The 26,600-nt window shown below is 37.0% G+C and overlaps 1 protein-coding gene across 2 annotated transcripts; it reads left to right on the top strand.

Moving 5' to 3' along the window:
* The first annotated feature begins 123 nt into the window (after positions 1 to 123).
* LOC123873550 lies at positions 124 to 8,815 on the top strand. Of its 2 annotated transcripts, XM_045918415.1 has the most exons (4): positions 124 to 255; positions 6,903 to 7,080; positions 8,126 to 8,484; positions 8,524 to 8,815. In XM_045918415.1, exons 2-4 carry the CDS (start codon positions 6,917 to 6,919, stop codon positions 8,643 to 8,645), a joined length of 645 nt encoding a protein of 214 aa, XP_045774371.1. In that variant the 5' UTR covers positions 124 to 255; positions 6,903 to 6,916; the 3' UTR covers positions 8,646 to 8,815. The 2 variants fall into 2 exon arrangements, with proteins under 2 accessions (XP_045774371.1, XP_045774370.1); XM_045918414.1 differs by having other exon boundaries at positions 126 to 255; positions 8,126 to 8,815.
* Positions 8,816 to 26,600: the final 17,785 nt, after the last annotated feature.

Here is a 26,600-nt window from a genome sequence, read left to right as displayed (position 1 = left end):
GGCTAGGTGACTCGTTTACCTGTTGTTTTAATTTTGGTTCCTGTCTCTTTCTCTCTTTAGATAATCCATATCATCTGTCTCGTTTGTTTTCTTAATAGCTTTCAAGTATTTATAAATAATGTGGTTCTCATTTTAAAGTCAGTCTGTTTACGTATGTCAATGGTAGCGAGTTGAGAATATAATTAATTTAAATTAAATTAAAAATATAAACGTATAAAGTGTGAGTGCGTAACGATTTACGGATTTTTTTGACAGGTAGGTATCTATAAAATATTTTTATTACAGTTATATCGTCTTAATCAAATGTTTTTGGAACTTATGTAGGCATATAAAGTTAGTTAGCATTTAAAATTAATCATTTTCACACTAATTAAGTATGTTTCATTGACATTAGCTTCACCACATGGTAAAATGACCGCTATACCTAATTAACATTTGCAATCACCGCTGATTGGCTGACACTTTCTCAATATTGGTTAAAATCACTGTTGCAGCAAGAATAACATAAATTCAACCAATCACAACAATTAACATTGTAGAAATGTGACAATCACAACTGTCGTTCTAAGACAGCTGATACAAAGTACTACAGTTATTACAGACTAGTGACCCGCCCTGGCTTTGCACAGGTAGGTTAAGAGTAACTATTCCAATACACATTGTTTTCGTGTAACTTTATTTATTTACGCAGAGTACGATTTTTTTCAAAAGCTTATTTTCGAAAAATATTCAGAAAATATAGTTTACAACCTTCTCATATAATTTATCCCTATTAATATACAAATCTTTTCGTGAAAATCGTATGATAACCCATTCAGTAATTTCTGAGATCAGCCTGAAAAACATGCCTGTACCTAAATAGGTAATTAGGAAGAAAATTAATCAATTTAGTAGTGCCAGCTCAAAAAAATTTACTTCTGATTTACAGAGAGGGTTTCTTTTTCTATGGTTGTCATATTTTGTGACTTAGTTCAGTACCTAACTTTGAAAATTTTTGGATTACAGTTTCTTTGCTAGTTTTCTCGGTAGGAAAGGCATTCCGAACCAGTGTTTGATGCATTCGATGGTTCAAAAAGAGGTACTTACTTGTAAAAGTTTATAGGAATAAAAATATTTCTATCGCAGTTTTACCTAATTTGGAATAGTGTTCCACGTCGGTTGTTGGCAAGCAGTAATTTATTCCAAACAGAACGTGGAAAACTACATACCTACTAGTTTACCTGGAGCTCTAATACAAAAAGCAGCGTTTCTCAAACGTCTTATATTATTTTGTGGTTTTTAGTTATAGGTAGTTAGGTACTTTTTGCCATTGTGAGAAATACTTTTATGGTTTCTGTCTGGGAAACATTTTTCCATCGTATAATTATCATTTAACTATGAGTAGATAGATGATTGCGTAGATTTATGTGTTTCAAAAATCCCGTGGAAACTTTGAGTTTCCGAGACAAAAAGTAGCCTGTCATCAGAATGCTATCGCTGTGCTAAATTTCACCAAAATCTGTTAAACGATGGGCCTTGGAACAGACAGACAAACTCATTTTTCACAGGTATAAGATTAGTATGGATGGATGAGATTAGAATGGATTTTATTGAAGCTACCACCACCATCTATCTCCACAGTTATATTTTTTGATTCAATGAAAAGTTAACCCTGGACTGCGATCTCACTTGGTTAGTGAAGATGCAGTCTAAGATGGAAACGGGGTAACTTGAAAGAGGTCATATTAAACCCATACCTACCCATAATCTGTTTACCTATATACGGAATCTTACCATTAGGCACCACATTTTTACTAGTATGGTGATAGCTAACCACGGCCAAAACCTCCCAGATAATTAAGAAATGATAAATCGCAAAATTGACTCTTCAGAGGAATCGAATCGAAAAAATCGCAAAAAAATCGAAAAAATCGAATCAAGGAGTTTTTTTGTTCTCTAATTCATACTTAGACCGCAGCGGTCACCAATGCGCTAGGGAGGTCTTCAAAAACCTAATCGTTGTCAAAATAAAACTAATAGGTAAATAACAAACTTAATTTAAAAAACAGGTCGGAGAATTTTACAAGGCAAGGTTAACGATTCACCAGGGTCATATTTGAATTAGATATGCTTAAATTCTATATTCATTATAAAATATGTAAAAGATCTAACCCGTTTCGCATACAAAACTATATAACTTAGCATTTTTAGTGATTTTCTGAATTCATTTTCCTTAAATCTTCGTAGCAAAATACGGATTAGTAACGGTTCTTATTATAAAAAGTAGTACCTACTTAGCCTTAACACGCTCTTCAGCGCCTTCCACACAAACGGAGTTTGGTTCTTATTTGAGTATGTATTAATTTTATTTTGAAAGTTGGAAATACAATTATTTCTTCATGAACACATTTCAATTTTTTTCGTGATATAACCACAAATTCACAGTTTCAGGATTTTTCCCCTTATGTGTGCTACTATTGCCAAACATGATTCTAGGTCAACGGGAAGTACCCTGTAGGTGTCTTGACAGATACGACAGACAGACAGACATACAGACAGATAACGAAGTGATCCTATAAAGGTTCCTTTTTCTTTTTGAGCCACGGAACCCTAAAACCGACCCTAAAAGGACCGTTGGCACCCTTCGGATACGGAACCAGAACTGGAATGAAACGAACCTACATTTGAAGTACACGTGTTCATCAGCGTAGGATACAATTTCGAACTATTTCGATCTCGGTTACACCGCCCACACCTGTCCTGAAATTACCAACTCTCGACACTTGAACTTTGTCACTGATTTGAAGCTACACGTGCTAGTTAGGTACTTAATAAATGCCCTATATTGTGGTTGTAACTCAGATGTGGAAGGTGAAGGAAAACGTCGTGAGGAGACCTCTTTTTGAACTTCCGTACCCGAAGTCTGCCAACGGAACCCTATTACTAAGACTCTGCTGTCCGTCCGTCCGTAAGTGGGCTGTATCTCATGAACCATTATAGGCAGAGACCTGAAATTTTCTTAGAATGTGTATTTCAAAATTACCCTCATGAAAAAAAGAGCTATTTCTTGTACGATGTGAGTCCGACTCGCACTTTGCCGGATATTTTTTATCTGACTGTGGTAAATCCCAAAGGATGTCCTTGAGGATTTCCCGTGATATATGAATAAAATACCCCATTTTATTCATATATCACGGGAAATCCTCACTCGGGACAAGCTATATAAACTGCTCATGGACTACGCAGTCGATAGTTTTTTGGAAGTATGTCAATTGCACTAAAAATTGCCTGGTAGTCAAAACGCAGACCATCTGCATAGACCCTTACAATTTAAAGACTAGGTGCGGTAGGCGAGTGGCATAGGACATTAGTTCCATTAAATTTAGAATCTACTTCAGAAACCGGTTCATTATCTCACCACATTAGACCAGTTTTGAATGTGAACAAAACAAGTGAACCACAGAAAAAATAGCACGTGAGCTGAATTTGTAATAACTGCAATAAAAAATAAACAAAATGCCTATCATGGATAAGAAATAAAGCTTGTAATACACACAACGCGCGAATGCGGCGCACTACGAAGGTGACGTATCCAACACGGCACTTATAAATTGTTATGATACTTTCATATTCATGGTATCGGCAAATATCTATCTCTTATTAATTAAAATCCCAAGGCTTGTACCTTTCTACACTCAAGTGCTTGCCAACAGTGGCCGAGACGCTCGGTCTGACTGTGAAAGCACCATAATACAAAAAAACGGGAATGTTCACACTGCGAAGCGTAGGTAATATTTTTGTGCATAATAATCGAGATGGCAGTGAGTCAGAAAAAGCAGTGTCGAGAAAACGGCGCTAAAAATTTTGCTCTAACATTTTGTGTTTGTGAAAAAAACCATACACTCAATTATCATGTGGCATTTTAGATAGACAGAAAAAAAAGAACTTTCCATATGTTAATATCCTCTCGATTACCATAACGAATTGTACACACGTACACGCGCGCTCAGTATGACGTCCTACCGTCCAGTTGCTGCGCGCTTTAATTACCTCCCAACATTATAATTAAATATTCGGTCATTAAATTGGGAATAACTTTGGAAACCGGTTGATTGTTTTGCACGTCAAATAGTAGACCAGTTTTGAATGTCAATAGAACAATTAATGAACCTTACAAAAAATAATCACGTGATGTTTTTTATTGTGAGAACTGTGATACAAAATTAAATAAAACATTAACAGAATCATAACAATTAAATCATTTTAGTTAAAAAAAAAATTAAAGCTGTTTTAATGAAAACCTAAAAGTCTGCCAATCAACACTTTGCCAACGTGATGCTTGGCATTCAATATTTGGTTTTGGGTCAACGTTCTAAACCAAATACCAAAATTTCAGGTTTGTAACTCATTTCGTCTACGAGCTAGAGACCTGTGATACGCGGACAGACAGACGGACAGCAGAGTAACATTAATAGAGCTCCGTTTTTTACCCTTGGGTACGGAACCCAAAAAACATAATTACAGGGGATAAAACACCAAAGAGAATTTTTATCTAACAAAAATGAGTCACATATTTACCTAGGTATCTACCTGCCTATTCTTATTAATTAGTCGTAATACAATTCATAATAAATTACTATTTCCATAACATTAATCAGCGAGTGTGCGTCATGCTCATAACGTATTCATTTACATTATATTACTTAGCAATCCCAACACCGGTTCTTCAAACGCTTGACCGTTCTAATCTGGGGAAAAATGCATTATAACATTAAGAAGTGTAAATTAAAAATTTATAACACCCCCGACAAGTGAAGGTTACAGTAACTAGAAAAGACCGAAAATACCTGATAACTTTCAAACGGCTGAACTGATTTTGTTGGACTATTCCGCGCCTACGATCTAAAGTATCTGAGTTTTCCAAAACATCATTTTCAAATCAAGTTTCAAATAAATAATTATGTATTTAGGCAACGTCCATCTTGACAGCTTGACATTTGTCAATTGACATAATATTATGAACCTAACGGTTATCTAACCTTCTTTTCTACAAGAAAACTAGAAAAGAGCTGATCACTCTTAAACGGCTGGACCAATTTTTTTAGATTATAGCTAAGAACACTCTCGATCAAGCCACCTTTCCAACAAAAAAAAACTAAATTAAAATCGGTTTATTCGTTTAGGCGCTACGATGCCACAGACAGATACACAGATACACAGATACACAGATACACAGATACACAGATACACAGATACACAGATACACAGACACGCAGATACACAGATACACACGTCAAACTTATAACACCCCTCTTTTTGGGTCGGGGGTTAAAAATAACCGTTTATAGGGGTCCGCACTCTGTACATGAAAGGTGCCAACGGGACTATTACTAAGCCTCCACCGTCCGTCAGTCAGTGTAATAGTTAGAGAGGAAAAGGGAATATTAGTCATCATGATAAACTTTGCTAATATTCTTTAAAACAAAAGATCTTGTACGATGGTACGGAACCCAACGTGTGCGAGTCTGACTCGCACTTGATCGGTATTTAGGGTTTAATGGATGCTACCCGCTATAATAACGTGCATGCGATCTGTCAATATTACCCCATGCAAATGCTAAAGGCACCAGCACGCTATACTCTGATGTCGTCTGTCATTAACCCCCGACCCAAAAAGAGGGGTGTTATAAGTTTGACGTGTGTATCTGTGTACCTGTCTGTGGCATCGTAGCGCCTAAACGAATGAACCGATTTTAATTTAGTTTTTTTGTTTGAAAAGTGGCTTGATCGAGAGTGTTCTTAGCTATCATCCAAGAAAATCGGTTCAGCCGTTTGAAAGTTATCAGCTTTTTTCTAGTTACTGTAACCTTCATTTGTCGGGGGTGTTATAAATTTTTAATTTACACTTGTTTTCTAACTGTATCTGCTAACGCTGTGCTTTCGAACGCGAGGTCGATATTGGAACCCCTCGGAACCACAACTACTATCGCTTCTTTGAACTATGTTCTCCACCCTTTCTACTTCAGCTTCACAACACGTTGAGCTATGTAGGTTACTTTGGTTCTCCTACGGATCTCTTATTTTGATCACAGAGAAACTCCGAGCATATACGAGTAGCTCTCTCTATTGCCTGCTTTGAGAATCTGAGCTTTCATATTAAAGAGACCCTTAGTTATCGACAATGTTTTGGTTCCATATGTCATTAGTCATTACACACACATTGTTCGAAGACTTTGGTCTTCAGACATACATTCATCTTCCATTATAATGAACGACTCACGTGAATTTTATCGGAGTATGCCCGACTAAAACCGATTTACATTCGAACCCATCCGGGGTACTTATTCATGAGCCTGCTTATGCGACGCGGTGCAGAGCAAACACATAATGAATATATTATAATGAATATCCCTCCCTATTACATATACTTACATAAACGCTGAAAAAGACGCATTACACATTGCCCTAATGCGTTCGGAAAATGCCGGCCAATGTATGCTCCATGCAAATTACACCAAGATCCTTTATGAAAATTTTTGAAAGTCGGGAAGCGATTGGCCTTGGTCGCATGCGAAAACTAAGTCCATGGCGAAAATTTTAATAAAAAGGACATTGGCCCTGTACTTTTTGACGAGTTAATTCATGTACTGTGTGATGTTTCTTAATAGGATGACTTTGAGACATTTTGCTAACTTAACACAATATCAGCACAACTAACTGATGGTCTTAACTCTTAAGTTAGGCCTGAGAATGCTGAATTCTAGTTTAAAAATTAGATATAAGTAAGTACTTAGGTACAATTAAAGTCATGAAATTTTCATTCAACTAAAAAATAAAGACGCCCAGCCAAAGATAAATGGTGCAAGAACAAAAAACAAATTTAATTAAGTATATAACTTTACTAATTAGTGTTTCCATTCCAGATACATTAATCAACATGGGACCGAGCCACTATATCCTGGTATCAGCGTTGCTGGCAATATCTGCCGGCCAGAGGTCACCGTACGCTGGTCGTCGCCCCATAGGTTTTCCTGTAATAGAAACCACGACTTTAGTGACCGCCGCCGCCCCAGCCGCCCAAAATGATACTTTAGGAAACAGGTAATATAACTCAAAATTAAAAAAAACCCCGACACAAAAACCTATATAAGAAAACTAGAAAAGAGCTGATAACTTTCAAACGACTGAACCGATTTTCTTGGATTATAGCTAAGAGCACTCTTCATCAAGCCACCTTTCAAACAAAAAAACTAAATTAAAATCGGTCCATTAGCTTAGGAGCTACGATGCCACAGACAGATACACAGACACACACGTCAAACTTATAACACCCTTCTTTTTGCGTCGGGGGTTAAAAACTTATTCATGTAACTAACTACTTAGGTTACTGTTGCAGAAATGGAACCTCTCTTTGCGTGTTCAATCGCCTTTATAATATGAAGTTCTCTGAGGAGACCTCTTTCTTAGATAACCTCATTCCACCCTCCTTTTTCTACAACCGCACCGCACGTAAGCAATTCTACCCTCGCTACTTGGGTGCCTGGTGCACTTCACTGAAAGGCCGGCAACGCATCGGAGGTTCCTCTGGTGTCACTTAACAATCACTTAACATCAGGTGACCCGCCTGCTCGTTTATTCGCTATTTTATTTTTAAAAATACCTATACTTACTAGGCTTATTTTTAAATTTTTCACACCACAATAATATTATCATCAGCAGACGACCGTTTTCCGTTTGAACGCAACCCTGTTACGTTCCGTTGTTGCATTTGTGTTCGCAAACGCAATGCTCCGTTTTTATTCCGCAACGGCTGATTTTAGATGATGGAAGCATTGTCGGATTAAACACCGAGTTCTTCTTATAACGCGTACTCGTTTAATATCTTTCACTCCGACAAAAGTTGGATCGAGTCGGCGAGATTTTGCCATACTCCGACTTTAGCAGGGAGGCGGCTGTGTTTGTGGTACATCTGCATTAAACGTCATAATAGTGTTCTATTTTCGATCAGCTTCCATAGATTACAAATACCATATTTTTTAACAAATACCCAGTACAATAAGGAGGGAGGAGAAGGGGAGTAGGACGAGGAGTAGGATATGGAGTAGTATAAAGTATTTTTAATAATATTTATAAACTTACATTACAGATTTGGCGAAAACTCAACCGTAACCACAACCACACAACGCCTTCCAGTTGAAGCTCTGGGTGATAGAGACCTGATCAACCGACTTGGACAACTACCTCAAGATAAACAGCCCTTCTGGTATCTCAACTGGCAGGCTTTAGAGGCGAATCGGAACCAACCACAGTCCTACCCTCTTAGACCAAACAGCTTTGTGGACAGTATTTCTTTCCCGACCAATGATGGGGCAACTCAAATTACTCAGCAACCTTTCCAGAATAACCAACCATTGCAGAATAACCAAGGTTTTCCAAATGCACAACAACCACTGCAGAACAATCAAGCATTTTTAAATACTCAGCAGCCTGTCCAGAATAATCAAGGTTTTCCAAACACTCAACAACCACTTCAGAACAGTCAAGGATTTTTAAATAATCAGCGCCCATTTCAGAATAATCAAGGATTTGTAAATAATGATCAACAAAGATTTAAAAGCGGTGACGTACCGGAATACAGTGATGAACTTGATTCTGAAACGTTTTAGACTTTGTGAACAATATGATCTCTTTAATTATTTTATTAATAATAATTGTTTCTAGTTGCTACAGTCATAGTAATATTTATGACTACTCGTAGATACTATATATTTTGTGTACCTAGTGAACTTAAATTGAAGTTAAGTTTTCATAATAAAAAAAATTACCTCATTATTTTCCCGATTTGTTTGCCTTAATCTAGCTTTAAAGTAAAATCATAATTATTTAATTTATTCACCAGACCGAAAGTCGTACAGAGGGTTCTTTTGTTATCATTTGGAAATAGAAAGGAATAAAAACTTTTTTATATTTAAATAAACTTCTGTAATTGCTTTTATACTCGAATCATTTGGAAATAGCAAGGAATAAAATCATTTTTATTTAAATAAACTTCTGTAATTGCTTTTATACTCGAATGAACTATCCCTGGTTTGGAATGTCCGTTCTACCGAAACAACTCAGCAAAAAATCTACGCACCGGATTGAAAGCGTGCTCTTTTCAAAACTTTTTTGTACTTAATATTTTGTTGTTCATGAGGGGGGGGGGGGGGGGGGGGGGTTTAAAAAATCAGTAACAGAGTCCACAGACTTTTTATGTTTTCTAAAAATATGTAGTTTGAAAATTACAGGGGCTCAAAGATTTGTATGTGATTTTTTAAGACCGCGTAACTTGGAAACCGAATATTTTAACAGAAATCTGGAAAACCACAGGCATAGATATTAGTTTCTAGAATATGTCTGCAAAATTTCATGGACTTTGGTTGCTTAATATTCAAATGAAATTCGAACTACGTTTGTATGGAGCGAGTGACGGAGCGACCCCTCTTAACTTGTGCCTAGGTTATGACACCTGCAATTATTTTTCAGTTTCACGATTATACTAATCTTCAGATGATGTTATGATTGCACTTTTTATTCCACTTTGAACACCTAGAATCTAATTAACCAAAGTGGAATAAAAAATGGTCCTAGGTATTATAAGCCAGGTGAACATAGCTACCTAAATATTCGTAGATGTAATACCCTCTTGTACAAGCTATAGCATACATTTTATTTACTAGGAAGCATCTAACACATTCGAATTTCGAGCCAAATAATATTCACATGAGCAATCGCACTGCAAGCAATTGTGTGGTAAACCTCGGGTTCTAGTGAAATCGTTTGTGGTTAACTCCACAATACTACAGTCTGCACATACTTAGGTGATTCTGATCGCTCAGATACAAGGAAGCGTGCCACAGTTTAGCAATTAGTTCAGTTAAGTTAGGGTGCATGTCCTTATTCCACTTACCTTTGTGGGGGCGTGAGGACAAGTCTACGAAACCAAATTGTCTCTGGCACGTACTGGCGAAAGGCTTCGGTCTAATTACAAGCCATCCTACCAGCTTGCTGCCAAGCGATATCCTAGGGACCAGTTAAGAGTCTGAAGGGTATGAGCTTAATTAACTGCAGTAGGTAATAGGTATCCCTTCCAAACTAGCGCTCTCCCCTTGTTTGCATCTTCGCTTACCATCATCATAATCTCATTTACCAGTACTAAGCACGAGTCTCCTCTCAAGATTAGAACAAGTTGGCTATAATCCACCACACTGAACCAAGTGCGGTTTTGCAGACTTTGCACCTTTGGAAATACTATGGAAAACTCTTAGGTATGTAGATTTTCTCACGATGTTTCCCTTCACCGTTAAAACAATTGATATTTATTTAATTGCTTAAAATGCTCATAAGGGCGCCTTCAAATTGGAAACTTTTTATTTATATGGATTTACAAAGAAGCGCAGCTGCAGCGCTCCACGCGGCACTTTGCGGCAAAGAATGCGCCTTAACTCCGGCCCATCCGTTTAACCGATTTTGACGTTTGGTACAGAGATAGCTTGCATCCCGAGCACGGACATAGGCTAATTTTTCCCCGGAAACCCAAAGAGTTTCCAAGGGATTTAAAAAAACCTAAACCCAGATGGATGTTATTACGGGTTTCATTTCTTTGGTACAGAGGTATTTTTCTCCCGGAAAATCCCCACGGGATTTTGTTAAAAACCTGAATCTTACTTATTTACATTTAATAATATACGCATAGTATAACAGGGAATTAGAGAAAAACCCCACCCTCGCAAATAATATAATATTATGAAACAGCGTTTTCGTACTACGCAAAATACCTTTAATATGAAATAGCATTCTTGTATTGGCGAAATATGAAAAATGTTTTATCCAAATAACTTTGAACCACTGAAATGGACATATACAAAGTACGCTGGAAGACGTATGCCATTTTTTACCGATTCGAGCGCATTGGGAATAAAAATTGACACTTTTCTGTCAAATGGTCTACGTGTTCACACTTTGCTGAGAAATGTCTCATCACTAACTTTTAGTTCCAAGTGCGCTCACATGATGCTCACTGCTGTAATAATTATCAGCGCCAAAATAGCGATAATGATATTTCTTTAAAAACGGCAATCGTAGGTCCAGCGTGTATCACTAGAGGTCAGCGCTTTGAACCTATTAACTTAGCCCGTTCCACTCAGTAAAATGTCGTAAATGTCTAAAATACAGTTCATAAAAGGGAAAAGCTCGTTATCTGATGCCATTCCATACCTACATATAATATTTGCCATCGAATTCACTTCAAAATAACACCATAAATGTTATCGCTATAAATATGGATTTTTTATGACTAGCATTGACTTTTATATTTTGTGTAAGGCGCATTAGCTTGTTATGATCTTTACTAAAATATTATACTTATAATATTATACTAATGAAGGAGATACCTAGACCTACTATACCTAATTACTTTTATTTTTAAATCAGATACAAAGCCCTTGATTGCAATCTTACCTGGTGGTAAGTGATGATGCAAAGCGGGCTAACCTGGAAGAAGTATGACAGTTTTTTTCTAAATCCATACCCCTTTGGTTTCTACACGGCATCGTACTGGAACACAAAATCGCTTGGCGGCACGGCTATGCCGGCAGGGTGGTAACTAACTACGGCCGATCATCATCATCATCATTAAAGACTTTAATTTAAAGTTAACCAATAGACTGCCACTGCTGGACATACCCAGGTTTCTTAAGGGACTTCGCCACGGTCTTGCGTCGCCGCCCGCCTCCTGAATACACCGGTTCCCTGCGAGTTGCGACTTGCGATTCATTTTGATGCCTATTTGTCCACCTAGTGGGAGGTCGCCATTCCAGAACTTTTCACTAAATACAGAAAATGAGTGTGGAAAAGAAGTGTGGGATGTACGGGAGCTGTGTGTCCGTGTGCTCAACCGTACCAATAGGGAAATTTCCCAACCGAGCGGTGTGGTGTGCTCGGTAGCGCCAGCTGGGCCGACGGTTGTGCGTCGAAACTTCTATATATAGTGCAATTTGGTAAACGCTCTGTCGATGCGATTGAGAGTTGCGTGTTCCTCCTTGAGTTTCCAATTAAGCTACCCGTGCTGCCATCTAGGCGTAGGTCGTGAGTTATCAGGCTGGGGTTCGTGTTTCGAGCGTTGTTGATTGATTGAGTTTAGAAGCGACATCTTCTTGCGAATGTGGCAACCGCTACAGGGACGACCTCCGACCCGCTGGACTGACGACCTTAAGAGGATAGCGGGATGTGGGTGGCTGAGGAAGGCGAAGGATCGTATGTGGTGGCGCGCTGTCGGGAAGGCCTATGTCCAGCAGTGGACGCAAACTGACTGACCGGCTGACTGAATTGAACAGAAAATGAGTACAGATGATGGACGTCATCCGCCGTAATTATTTTGAACTTCCTCATAAATACTCCCGAATGATCTGTATGATCTGTAGACGCGGTAGTTATTTTCATTAGTGTTGTTATGGATATCCATATCCGTAACCGAAACTATCGGATATCCGAAATAAAAAAATATCCGTAACCGTAACTGAATCCGTAATAAAAGTTTTGGATAGTTTCGGATAGGGCGGAGTCTAACTAAATACTACACTCGTACGAATTAACTGTGCACTCCGCTGGAATGCGACACCTTCATCAGTTCACATTTTACAGTTCCTTAAAAAATTAACATCCGTAACCGAAACTATCGGATAATCCGAAATAATTTGATATCCATAACCGTAACCGAAACCGATATTATTTTTTACCAATATCCATATCCATATCCGGATCCGAAATTATATATCCATAACATCCCTAATTTTCATCACCCGTGCCGTTTAGTTATAAAATTTATTTCAAAGTGTGTAATGTGTATTTAATAAAAACTTCAAAAGTAAATTCCAGAAAACGTGCATCGAAACGCCAACGCGTACCTATAACCTTTTAAAGCCATTGATGTTATAAATTTTATCTTAATTACTTTGCACGAACATGGCATAAATGTCACGAATCACGATCTCTTAAGTTTAAAAGTACTTATTCATACAACTTACAAAAGACTTACTTATTTCTAACTTAAATTTTAATTAGTTAAGCTAACTAAACTAAAATGACGAGTACACAGGCTTTTCTGCCATATACTTGTAGGATTGACCTTTGGATTAGTAATAGGAAAACTTCGTTCTATAAGCAGTTTTACTGCTTTTAAATTAACCTTCGGGTCGCCATTCCAGAACTTGGAACCACAAAATCCGTTGGAACTTGGACCTACGAGATATCAGATTATAATGTTTCCCGCCAAAATAGTATGTTATTGTCATTAGAAAAAGCACTCCAACTGCAAAGTTGTGGGTTCTAAATTCAAATCCTATTGTTCTGCGGTTGATGTTTTGTTGTAGTTCCTTTGTTGAAGTGAAAACTCCTAATAGGCGCGTCCGCATCGGGATTTTGGGATAGGTTGGTAAAAACTAAAAGGTCTCATCACCGATATGCTGTTAATAATGCTCGGAAATCCGATAGAGGTACAGATTAAACTAATTTTAATAGTTTTAATTTTCGAAACGTATTTCGAATCAAAAATTTAAATTTTTTATCGTAATAAAAAATTTAATTTTTGATACGGTCTACTTCAGTTAATTTGAAAATTCAAATAAACACCACTGTTATTTCATAGTTTCAAGTCTGGTTTCAAGTTTGCACTTCTTCGGCACTTCACACTGACGCCCACTTTTTTTATTTGATTAAGTATTTATAATCTTGTAAGTACACCGCAAACATGCTTAGCCAAAGGTTTAGCTGATCAGTTATAGCTGTGTTGCGTAGAAAGTTTATTTTAGACAAAAGTATAAAGATACGTCTATTTTAAGTACATTTAAAGTACCTACCTAATAGTCATTTTATAAAATTAATGACAGAAATTGAGACTGCCTGAAGACAGCGCACTCAAAATAAACAAACAGTCAACTCGCATTAATTGCCTACCTGAGAAAATGTACTAGGAATTTAGAAATAAATTAAACCCACCAATTGTATTTATTTTAGTACAGCAAAATACGATAGCTAAGTTCTACGGCGCAATTATAAAGTTTGTTATCGAAACATCTTGAACAAACAAAACATTTAATTAAGCTGTTCACACACTACCTACATCGATTAGGCTTCGTCCAAAGAGACGCAGAGCGGAGCGTTGCTTGGTGCGTCGTTTAGTTCTACGAATTTCCTTCTCGATCTATGCCTGGAAAAACACCAAGTCAACAAAGCTCACTCACAGCCAGTGTCCACGTTTCCACTCCATACGTCATTGCAGTTAACAGGGCTCTCTCCGTTACTTACTCCATACAATCGTAGTTCCAATTTCATTTGAATATTAAGTAACCAAAGTCCATGAAATTTTGCAGACATATTCTAGAAAGTAATATCTATGCCTGTGGTGTTTTAGATTCTTCTAAAAATATGTAGTTTTAAAATTACAGGGGCTCAAAGATTTGTATGTGAATTTTTAAGACCGCGTAACTTTGAAACCGAATATTTTAACAGAAACCTGGAAAACCATAGACTCAAAGTAACGCGGTCTTAAAAATTTACATACAAATCTTTGAGCCCCTGTAATTTTAAAACTACACATTTTTAGAAAAATCTTAAACACAACAGACACAGATATTTGTTTCTACAATATGTCTGCAAAATTTCATGGACTTTGGTTGCTTAATATTCAAATGCAATTGGAACTACGTTTGTATGGAGCGAGTGACGGAGAGACCCCTCTTAAGGACATTTCACTCATCGTAGACTTGGTCTTTAGGCTATCAAAGACCTGACACAGTTTGCACGTTTCATGCACGCCATGCATGCATGAAATTTAATTTCATGCACCTAAAAACATACTGAGGCAGTGGTTCAGTTAGATAGTGTAAAGTTATAAGGATAGAGTAAAGTTTTAAGAAAAATAATTCTAAATTCGTTGCGTTCGGCAGCTATGTGCTATCAGCTTTAGGAAATTAATTAGGTATACAGTATAGCACGTACTTGAGCCTCACAAGCATTGGAATAAGTTAATTATTTATTGTATGAGACACGTATTTTATTCAAAGTTGATAACTTCACATTTTGCTGCATAATTCAAGTTAAAAATAGGTCAAGTGTAAAGTTATAACTTAACCAGTCTAACTTCCATGCCAAGCTCTAACAACCCAAGAGATGCAAACGCAATTTGTATGGTAATTTTACAAACAGTAACTTTAACACTACACCAAAGATGCAATAATATCAGAAGTGCAATGTACATAATATTACTTTAACACAACTTCAGCTATTATGCATGGGAGTTGTAGATATGATTTATTTTTAACCCCCGACCCAAAAAGAGGGGTGTTATAAGTTTGACGTGTGTATCTGTGTATCTGTGTTTCTGTGTATCTGTCTGTGGCATCGTAGTTCCTAAACTAATGAACCGATTTTAGTTTAGTTTTTTTTGTTTGAAAGGTGGCTTGATCGAGAGTGTTTTTAGCTATAATCAAAGAAAATTGGTTGAGCCGTTTGAGAGTTATCAGCTCTTTTCTAGTTACTGTAACCTTCACTTGTCGGGGGTGTTATAAATTTTTAATTTACACTTGTATACAGAGTCCGTTCGGATTTGGACACGCTTCGGCAAAATCTTTAAATGAAATGAGTCAACCTCCGATATAATTATAATGCCCTAGTACAACAATATGTCACTTTCGCGTCTAATTTCCTACCGTAGCTCGTAGGTCCGTCGACCTGCAACTGTAAAAAAAAATTCAAAATTTTGACATCTTAGAAAAGTTCAGGAAAAATTGAAATAACGTGAGTTGACCTTCACAGATAATTACAACGCCTTAGTACACAATACACTGGATTTGCCCGTTTTATAACGGAAGCCCTAATTTGCACGAGCGTTAAAAAGCGTTGCGTTAAAACCCGGCATTGCGCTGACAATACAAAGTGCACGATAAAAAAGCGTTGACGTGTGAACATATACTTGGGAATACATTTGTTCTATTTGGACGCTTTTTTAACGGACCTTAAAAAGTTCTCGTATGAATAAGGCCTTAAGCGTGCCGAGATGACGGAAGGGTTTAGGACGTGTCGCGATATCACTTTGTTATCACGCGAGAAAATATCGCCGACAAAGGGCAGACGCAATTTTTCATATACCTACCATTTTTTACTTTTTTTTTCATTTTGTTGAGCCGCTCAAATCCCGAACATCTTTCATCATCATGTTTATGAAAGACTAGTTGATACCCGCGACTTCGTTCGCGTGGATGTAGGTTTTTAAAAATTCCCGTGGGAACTCTTTGATTTTCCGGGATAAAAAGTAGCCTATGTGCTAATCCAGGGTATAATCTATCTCCTTTCTAAATTTCAGCCCAATCCGTCCAGTAGTTTTTGCGTGAAGGAGTAACAAACATGGCCCATGGCCGACTCGCTACAAGGTCTCCTCTGAGAATGAGAAAAGTTTTGGTCATGGTCTACCACGCTGGCCAAGTGCAGATCGGCGGATTTCACATACCTACTTCTGAGGACATTATGGAGAACTCTCGGGCATCAACGTTTCCTCGCGATGTTTTCCTTAAAGAAAGTGATATTATTTTATTACTTAATTCGCACATAACTCTGAAAAGTTAGAGCTGCGTGCCCGGAATCGAACCCCCGACCTCCGATTAGGACGCCTTAACCACTAGGCTATAACGACTTATTTTCACAGCTTTTTGATACATGACTAGCTAATTAAAGTAAGGTAATAGATTAAGGTTTTTAAAATCCCGCTGGAACTATTCGATTTTCCGAGGGAAAAAATACCATGGACACTTTAACTATTGGTACTTATCTATGCAAAAAATCAACCCGACCCATTACTCCGTTGCGGTGTGATTGAAGGACAAACCAACAAACCAAGACATTTACGCATTTATAATACGGGTAGGATGGGTAGTGATATATTAGGTACTAGTTGGTGCCCGAGATTTCATACGCGTGGATTTAGATTTTTAAAACCCCGTGAGAACTCTTCAATTTTCCTGGATAAGAAGCTGTTTTTATTTAGGTATATTGTAAATACCCAAATAAATATCTCAAACGCCATATAAAGCAGCTAGGTACCTATGCTGCGTGTAATGTCTGGTTCGAAAAGTGCATAAAATTTAATGTACCTAGTCTATGGAGAAGGAAGCACTTTCAGAAAAAGGCAGGTAACAGCTACCTATCAGCGTTAAAGCCTTCTTTGTACATCAACCTTCCGTTATAACAATTTCCATTAAAGGTGAGCTTCGGTACCTTTTGTGAAAAATATTGTATGCACCATTTTAGAAATCTACATCTCTTTTCATGATATTTTTTCATAAACTTGCCATCATTGTATGTCAGCCTCATAGTACCCTATCTTATCCTACAATTCTATCTATGTATATAAAATTCTATCTTATCCTACAAATCTTTTCTATCATACAAATTTCACATTCACAACAATGTCACTTAGGTACCTACTCTGTAACAATCTGAACCATATCTGAACAGATTGCTCTGTCAGAATTTGGATTAGCTAATAAGCTATTGACTTGTTTTTCTAGACATCGCAAAAAAAAACACTAGGGAGAACTGTCAGGGATGTAGATTTCCTTTACCTTTTAAAACAAAGCACACAACTCCTAAAAGTTTAGCCTCAAAAGCCTCAATAGCTCAATGGTTAAGGAGTGGACTAAAATCCGAAAGGTCGGCGGTTCAAATCCCACCCGTTGTCGTACCCACTCCTAGCACAAGCTTTACGCTTAGTTGGAGGGGAAAGGGGAATATTAGTCATGACTAACATGACTAATATTCTTTATTAAAAAAAAAGTTAGAGGTCAAACCCCCGACCTCCCAAATAGGAGGCGGACGTCTTAACCGCTACGCTACCATGGCTCATAAAAAGCCTGTATAATGCAGATATTAATACAAACAAGTAGCTTTAATAATACCTGATTACACCATCTCGGCCAACTTTTGCAATTATCTTTATGAAAATAAACTTTCGCCTAGCCTCAAAGAAAATATAAACTTTCAAATATACACACATATAATACACTTTTCGAGCCAGTAAAAGTCACGAAATATAATATGTAATTATAGTCACAGGCCGTAAGTCGTAGATACTCGTATAAACAGTTTACTAGCGACGGATTTACACTACTTTTTATCGATCCTTCAGGATTTGTCGGCGTGATTAATATGTACACTACCCATGTCAAATTACAGCGTTCTAGTACTAAGAATCTCTGAGAGAACAGACAGACAGCGGATATGCCGAAAGAAGGGTGCCTTGTTGACTACGGAACCCTAAAAACCAAACTACCTGCCTATGTATATTACCTATCCTGAAACTCAATATTTAATGCTCCTTCGAACTTACAGTACCAACACTACAAAACGTCTACAAAGCGTTTTAACAGAACATGCATTGACGTGTACAGTCGACTTCATTTTATTCGGCAAACAGCCATTATTTTCAAACTTCGCCGAAAATTTTCGTGTTTAAATGTTGTCAGCTTTCGTTCTCGTCGATTTAACTTGGTCTTTATGTTTTTACATGCAAAATTTTCTGGAAGGTTGGAATGGAGCAACAATTTATTTTATCTGCTATGAATATAAAGAACAAAATATTGTTATGATAAAAATTTAATAACGTAACAATATACTTTTGTCTGGTGTTAGATAAGTGTATAACATAACTTTGGAGGGAGGCCATGGCTGTGGCTAGTTACCACCCTAACGACAAAGATGACGTGTAGAAACCCAATAATCCATACGTCTATTCTAAAATTATAAATGCGAAAGTGTGTCTTTCTGTCTATCTGTCTGCTACCTTTTCACGATCCAACAATTAAACCGACTCTGACGAAATTTGGTACACGGTTAGCTTATGTCCGAGGACGGACATAAGCTACTTTTATCCCGGAAAATCAAAAAGTTCCCACGGGATTCCTAAAGACCCATCCGCTCAACCGATTTATATGAAATTTGGTTCCGAGGTAGCTTGCGTCCATATTATTGACAACTTTTTGTCCCGGAAAATCAAACAGTTCCCACGGGATCTTCAAAAACCTTCATCCACACGGACGAAGTCACGGGCATCCTCTAGTATGTAATATAACAAGGGTGTAATAAAAACTACAACATCCCTTCCAAGTTAGCCCGCTACCATCTTAGACTGCATCCACTAGGTGAGATCGCAGTCAAGGGCTAACTTGTAATGTAATGAAAAACTATATTTAAACAATTCAAAGATGGTGTAGTAGGTAGGTATAATTAAGTTAAAAGTTGTAAGTATTTGCAGAAATAATAATAAATGCATCGCATGGCTCAATTCTAATCTGTCGTAATATGTATGCCTACTTATTTTACGTGTAACTTCATACATTAAGCCAATGGCAATAACGTGCGTAGCCGCACTTTGCACCCCCTCTAGATGTTTCGTCCTTGTCACAGTCTATCCACAAAAGGCTGCGCACGCACACCTTTTTATCTTAACCTTTCAAGTAACGTGTTTTATAAGTAAAAGTCCCGAAAATTAAAAATAAAGTGACTAAAACAGTGCTACAAAGACAGAATGTCAAAGAATACAGAAAAATCCATGAGATTTGCAACGGTACAATCGGATGACGGTGATCTTGTTCGACTTCAAGCGGAGCCATTTTGGAGACACCACCCCGATCTTTGGTTCCAGAAAATTGAAGCAACACTTTCAAATTGCAATATTTTTGTCGATATTAGAAAATATAATTTCGTCATATCAATGCTCGATGAAGAAACCGCGTTGGAAGTCAAAGATATCATCATCAAACCACCAGATTTTGATAAGTACGATTTCTTGAAAGGGCTCCTCATAAAGCGTATCACCGCCAAGAATGAAGAGGAAGCGAAGAAAAGAATGATGGCAGAACCGATGGGGGACCGAACGCCATCGGAGTTTTATTCTTACTTGAGTGTTTTGGCGGGATGCTATGTGCGTGATAGGTTTGTCGAAACAGTCTGGTTGGAGTGCTTGCCAAGTAAAATACGGTCGGTATTTGAGTCCCTAAATTATGAACTTGATATTCTGAAGACAGTAGCCGATCGTGTCCACAAAGTATTCTTTTCACCGGCAACAGAAGAACCAATAAATACTCCCGCGACCTCAGCACTAATGGAAAATTTGGTTAAAGAAGTGGAAAATCTGAATAAAAAGGTTCAAATGCTTAAAACAAGAGGGCCACCGTGTAGAGCGCGGTCAAAGGGACGAGATGTCCAGTGTATTCCACCACCAAAACCTCAAAAGAATGTGACGAGCCAACCACAACAATACAAAGCATGCCAATATGCTCTCCTATCTCGCACATCATGCGACGAGGGGATAATAGTTTAGAAAAACTTATTGTGACGGGCAACACAGAGGACAAAAGATTGAGAGGCTGCTCACCAACCAGATGGGCAGACCAGCTGAGGGACTCCAAGTGCAAATTTCACACAATTGCATAACAAACATTGTAAAATGCGCAAGAATTGTAACTAAATTTTTGGAAACCTTATATCACTATTGTTATTAGGTAAAAGCATGCAATCTATATTATTTTTGTTGAAAAGATTAGGAATTTGAATTACTGTTACAAAATTTTAATAGTTAACTATAAAATTATTACTGTTCGTTATATTTATTAATGGTCATTGAATATAAAAAATTAAAGCACAATGTGTTTTTTTTATTTGTGTGTATTTCATGAAACAATTAGGTACTTAACTTTTTTATACCTGCAAGTATAATTGTAAAAGTAAAAATTTAAAATAGTTCAGACTCAATAAATTAAAATTAGCCTGATAATCTATTACTAAGTAGATAGTATGTATATCTTATTAAATAAAATATACTACCTACTTGGTAATAATTTGATAAAAAAAAATCTTATCAACATCTTATTGAGATGTGATTATTTTCATGGATTAGTCTGTTCCAAGTCGGGAATCGGACCAGGGGCTTCTCGGGAGAAGTATTAAAGTATTTTTTAAAATGTAAATACTATTGCTTGAAACTACGTACCTATATACTAAATATCATGTAGATATATGGAACCGTTATATCAAATTACCAACATGTAATACTATAACCTGACACCAACATAGCTAAAGGTTAGTTTAATTGTAAAACTATTGCCATTTGATACTCAACTTAGCTAAGTACAATCCCTGCTTAATTTAAAAAAATGTAATTTTTTTGACAGTGTTTTACCTAGATACAAATTACTAACGACCCGTCCCGGTTTTGTGAGGAGGGCTCTCTCCGTCAATCGTTTTCACTCGTTTCATACAATTGTAGTTCCAATTTCATTTGAATATTAAGCAACCTAAGTCCATGAAATTTTGCAGACATATTCTAGAAACTAATATCTATGTCTGTGGTTTTCCAGATTTCTGTTAAAATATTCGGTTTCAAAGTTACGCGGTCTTAATTTTCATACAAATCTTGGAGCTCCTGTAATTTTAAAACTACATATTTTTAGAAAAATCTAAAACACCACAGACACAGATATTAGTTTCTAGAATATGTCTGCAAAATTTCATGGACTTTGCTTGCTTGATATTCAAATGAAATTGGAACTACGATTGTATGAAACGAGTGGAAACGAGTGACGGAGAGAGCCCTGAAGAGAATATAAATATTTGTGACCACAGAATATTATTACCCTAGTTTGTCACCGTCCGTGATAGGTTGGTTGAAACGCTGACTCACGCCAATGTAAACGGTTGGTAGTTTGAAAAAAACAAAAAGTAGGTAAGTAGTGGCTATTTGACGTTATAAAGTTACAGCGATCTGATAAGCTATTGGAACTCATGAATAACGTTACCCTTGAACTGTTTATATCGTTCTTTACCTACTCAATGCCGTGGACTGGCCCAAAACCAAGGCTAGATTGCTGGTACAGATTTGGAGAAACGCAATTAAAATGCTTGAAAATGTTTGATTAGAGGCAATTGTGAAGTCAAACCAAAGGTAATTTTTGCCATGTAACAGCATTAGGTAATATTTAGATACCTGTCTTTCTTTTGTTTCTGTAAGGTTGAGCCCTTGACAGCTATCTCACCTGCTGTGGCTACATCCTCATAGTTCCTCGATTACGGTCGAATGACAGCTACAGTGTGTGTGACCATTACAATCGTCTTTGATTGGCCAACACTCTTTCCCTATTGGTTACAATGAATGCACCGTTGCAACAAGAATACCTTAAATTCAGCTAATCACAAAAGTTGCGATTGTAATAATGATTGATGCAGGTTTTCCGGAATCGACCTACCAATGCAATGGTAGGTACCTACTAAATGAGACGCCATCTTTTGAAATATTTCCAAAATGTGATTATTTGCATTTTTTGATTTTATAACTACCTACCTAGTAGGTACGCAGAAAGAATTATTGTTTGATTAATTTTTGTAATCAGATTTTCATACCCATTCTATAAAAATGTCATTCTTTCGACTCCCAAATAAAAGGTAGGTAAAACACGTAAAACATTAATTAGTGACAGCGTACATAAGTAATGGTTAAGTATTATTAAAATAAAAATTCGCCCTTGAACAGTCCTAGCATTAGGTAAACGCCAAGGTCAGTTATTAGAGGACTGGAAGGCAATTTGTTTTAACTGCCATAGTTATCGGCAATAATGTTAGGTTGCTGAATGCCGCACCGTCTGCCCGCCATGATTGAAGGTTGCTATTTATATAAAGGAGTGTATCTACTAACTGGTTTCAGGGATCAACCCATCACCGGCTCACTACAGAGCACGGGTCTTCAGTCAGTATGGCCATATAGTCACCATGCTGGCCAAGTGCGGATTAGCAGACTCTCTCTCAGGCATGCAGATTCTCTCACGAATTTTTCCTTCACGTTTAAACCGAGTGATATTTAATTTCTTAAAACGTACATACCTACCTAGGTACCTAACTCAGAAAAGTTAGAGGTGCGTGCCCGGAATCGAACCCCCGAGGCAGACGACCATATCACCAGGCTATCACGGCCCTTTCTCTTCGGTTTTAGGGTTCATTTATATAATATTTATTTTATTTATTTATATAGAGTTTCTTCGTCCCACGACAAGTTCAAATGCCTGAACAGATTTGAATTATTGGCTATCGTTAGAATGCTTACATCATCCAAAGTGACACTGGCTATAGATTTTTGGCAAGTGCAAATTAACAATTTATAACACCCCCGACAAGTGAAGGTTACAGTAACTAGAATAGAGCTGATAACTTTCAAACGGCTGAACCGATTTTCTTGGATTATAGCTAAGAACACTCTCGATCAAGCCACCTTTCAAACAAAAAAAACTAAATTAAAATCAGTTCATTAGTTTAGGCGCTACGGTGCCACAGACAGATAAACAGATACAGACGTCAAACTTATAACACCCCTCTTTTTGGGTCGGGGGTTAAAAAATCATGTAGGTATGGCGCAATTTTCAAATATTGAATTGTTTTTCGGGATAAAAAGGTAGCAAAATTTTTTCTAAATAAGATTGTTTTTAATTTTAATTATTAGATATACCCCAAACGGAAAGTTAATATGAAGGCTTTCAAATTAAACCTCAAGAGAATAAGAAGAAAATGAATGAACCTAACCCACTGTTCTAATTCTATAGTGGCCGAAAAACATTTGCTATCTAGGTCGACTTCTTGTCTGACCAAAAAAGCACAATGTCATCCGTCAACGTTTTCCTGTAGTTCCATCAAGTGTTGACACTTTGAGGTAATTTATCCTATTGTTGGGCAACCTACATTTCTTGTAGGTAACTACAAAAGAATCCATGAAATTAAAAGGCGTATACAGTTTAGAAACATAAGTCGGTTCGATAATTATTTATTGCTAGCTGATGCCCACGACTTCGGCCGCGTGTATTTAGATTTTTAATAATCCCTTGGATATAGTCTTTGATTTTCGGGATAAAAAGTCGTCCATGTTACTATCTAGATATTTAACTGTGCATGCAAAGATCCGTATTACATTTCAGCTAAATCAATTAAATGAAGTGTGAAGTGAAAAACGGACAGACATACACACTTTCGTATTTATAATAATAAGAAGTATATTATGGATTATTAAGAAACGCATCCTTACGAAGAAACGATGCGAAACGCATAAAAAAAAAGTTTTTACAAAATAAAAAATAGCAAAGTTAGTTAATTAATTTGCGCGTTTGATCATAATGTTAGCTAGAGGGCCCGAAGCTAAAGCCTTGTCTGAAACGTTTGAAAAACACGCCTGAGACTGAATCAAAGGCACAAAATAAGAGTATATGTATTTTAGTATCAAAGGCATGGTTTGGTTTTCATTACTTTAAAAAACATCTTCTTGGTCCTGTGTACATTCATCAGCGTTTCTCATCTTATAGTGGTCGTCACTTGAGAATAAGAAGTTAATTGTAGCATGCTTGACTATTCGTTTCCTCTCTTGCCTCAGCTATCTTCCTCGCGTACTTCAGGAGCTCGATGAAGGTAAAATGACAGCTACAATGTGACGATCGTAATCACCTCTGATTGGTTGACACTCGCTCACTATTGGTTACAATGCATTGTTGCAACATTTAAATACTATTTTAGCCAATCACAACATTTGCGATTGTATTAATGATTGATGCAGATTTTCCGGAATCGACCTGCCTGTGTACCTACGAGTAGGTACCTACATGCGCAAAAAATCGGCGTTTGTAGGACAAGATTGCTAAGTCGTAGATCCCCTAAAGGAAAATCCCTGTGAATTTAAGGATTTTTTTTATTCAGATACAAGTTTTATCTACATATCCAACAATATCTAATTCTAGTATCTAGATTACATCTATACTAATAAATGAAATTGGAGTGTCTGTCTGTATTTATAAATAAAAATTTAGAAATTTATTACCCTCATTACAAAGTTACAGAATTACAAAGTTCCTCAGGGATACAAAATGCCACGATTGATCTCAAAAAGTATCATTTCATCATATAGTGAAATTAAGGTCAAGTCCTAAAAAATATCTTAAAAATAAGGTCAAACTATAATTATGCACTATTTCGTGTGATAGCGAATTGATAAAGATCTAGTACAATTGTTTCACTGTTACACATGCAAATGAATAAGAAAATCTTACATGCTATACACCTCGTGAAACAGGCGATAACACTAAATAGCTCGATCATGGATTTACCGATTCCTTAATAAGCTAATTTTAACCCTATTTACTAATGGATAAAGAACAGAATTCCGTAATCTTGTATGGTTACTGCATGACTTAGGATAATGACCCCGATATGTGTTATTTAAGATTGGAGCCCTAAATAAATAACCTTTCGTAGGATTGGTGCCGATATTTCTAATGGTGGGGTAGGAGCTAAGTTAGAATATAGATACAGTATCCACCATAATATCATTAACACTAGTTGACCCAGCCAGGCTTCGCACGGGAGCCTACATATTCCATAGACAAAATACCTATCTATGAATTGGAATAAACATTACTTGTGAAAATATGTTCCAAATGATAATGAAACTCGTTGATCCTTTATAGAAGCTTAGGTAAGTACCTACCAACATTTTTTTACCGAAATCGAATCTGTTACTAACAGGGAAGAAATGAAATTAAAGTACTTTATTTATATTACTTATGTCCTATGTACTTTTTTTACGAAGCAATCTCATTCATAGCCTTTGATGTACCTTTACCCGTTGTGGAGTTCCGTCTTCCATATCTGAAACTATACATCAGATTTTCATTTACTTCACATGAAACTTACGTGATATTATAACTTCTAAAGAAAAAAAGAATTGTTAATTAAAGACGTATGATATAGTAATGAAGAAACATGGACAAAACCTTCAAGTTGCATTTAAATCTGTTCAGTAGTTTCAGCGTGAAGCGTGCACAGACAAACAGACGTACGAGCAAACAGACATATATACTGATATTGGCAAAACAAAAGATCAATAATTCAGTCGCATTGACCCATATAGGGGAAGATGGAAAGTAACAAAAAGTCCGGACTCGGAATGCAATGACTCCAATGCTTAGCTTTCAGTCACGCGATCCGTTCGCGTCGTAAGCTTACTGCCAACTTGTGGGTGAACTTACAATCTGATAGAACAGGCAGGCAATATTTTGCAAAAAAAATTTTAATAGAAAAGTTACAGTAAAAATGAAAGCTAGCCTTAGCTAATTGCTGCACAAGCTATACTAGCGTGCAATAGTGATAGCATTTTTGCGGTGAACAGCCAGGCTTATCCTTTGCTCAAAAATGAGCCAGCCCTTATGTCACTGGATGAAGCTATCGACCGAGTGAAATGTCTCGTAATTTTTTTTTGCCAGTAGGTAAGCCTGCATGGCTTGAGGGTATCCACGGAATAAAAATGTAACTTTCGATAAGAGCTTAGACAGTTATACTTGTGCTGCGCCTTTATCAGTTTCAGCCATTTTTGCTACTACGATCTCACCTGCTGCTGATCGTACGTAGCATCTTACCAGAAAACACATTAGATAGTCAATTTAGAAATCATAAATTGCCTGAGTGACCTAACACTTATAAAGCCATTGCAATTTGCACCAGAGGGGGAA

Source organism: Maniola jurtina, chromosome 17 (genome assembly GCF_905333055.1).
Source record: "Maniola jurtina chromosome 17, ilManJurt1.1, whole genome shotgun sequence".
Classification (NCBI taxonomy): Eukaryota; Metazoa; Arthropoda; class Insecta; order Lepidoptera; family Nymphalidae; genus Maniola; species Maniola jurtina.
The sequence above is the reverse complement of the archived record's forward strand: the minus strand, read 5'-3'. Positions and strand labels throughout refer to the sequence as shown.

Bases quoted from the DNA above. Each gene is read 5' to 3' on its own strand.
- LOC123873550 (XM_045918414.1), top strand. From the start codon at position 6,917: ATGGGACCGAGCCACTATATCCTGGTATCAGCGTTGCTGGCAATATCT. The intron at 7,081-8,125 runs GTAATATAACTC...CTTACATTACAG, and splicing joins AATGATACTTTAGGAAACAG to ATTTGGCGAAAACTCAACCG.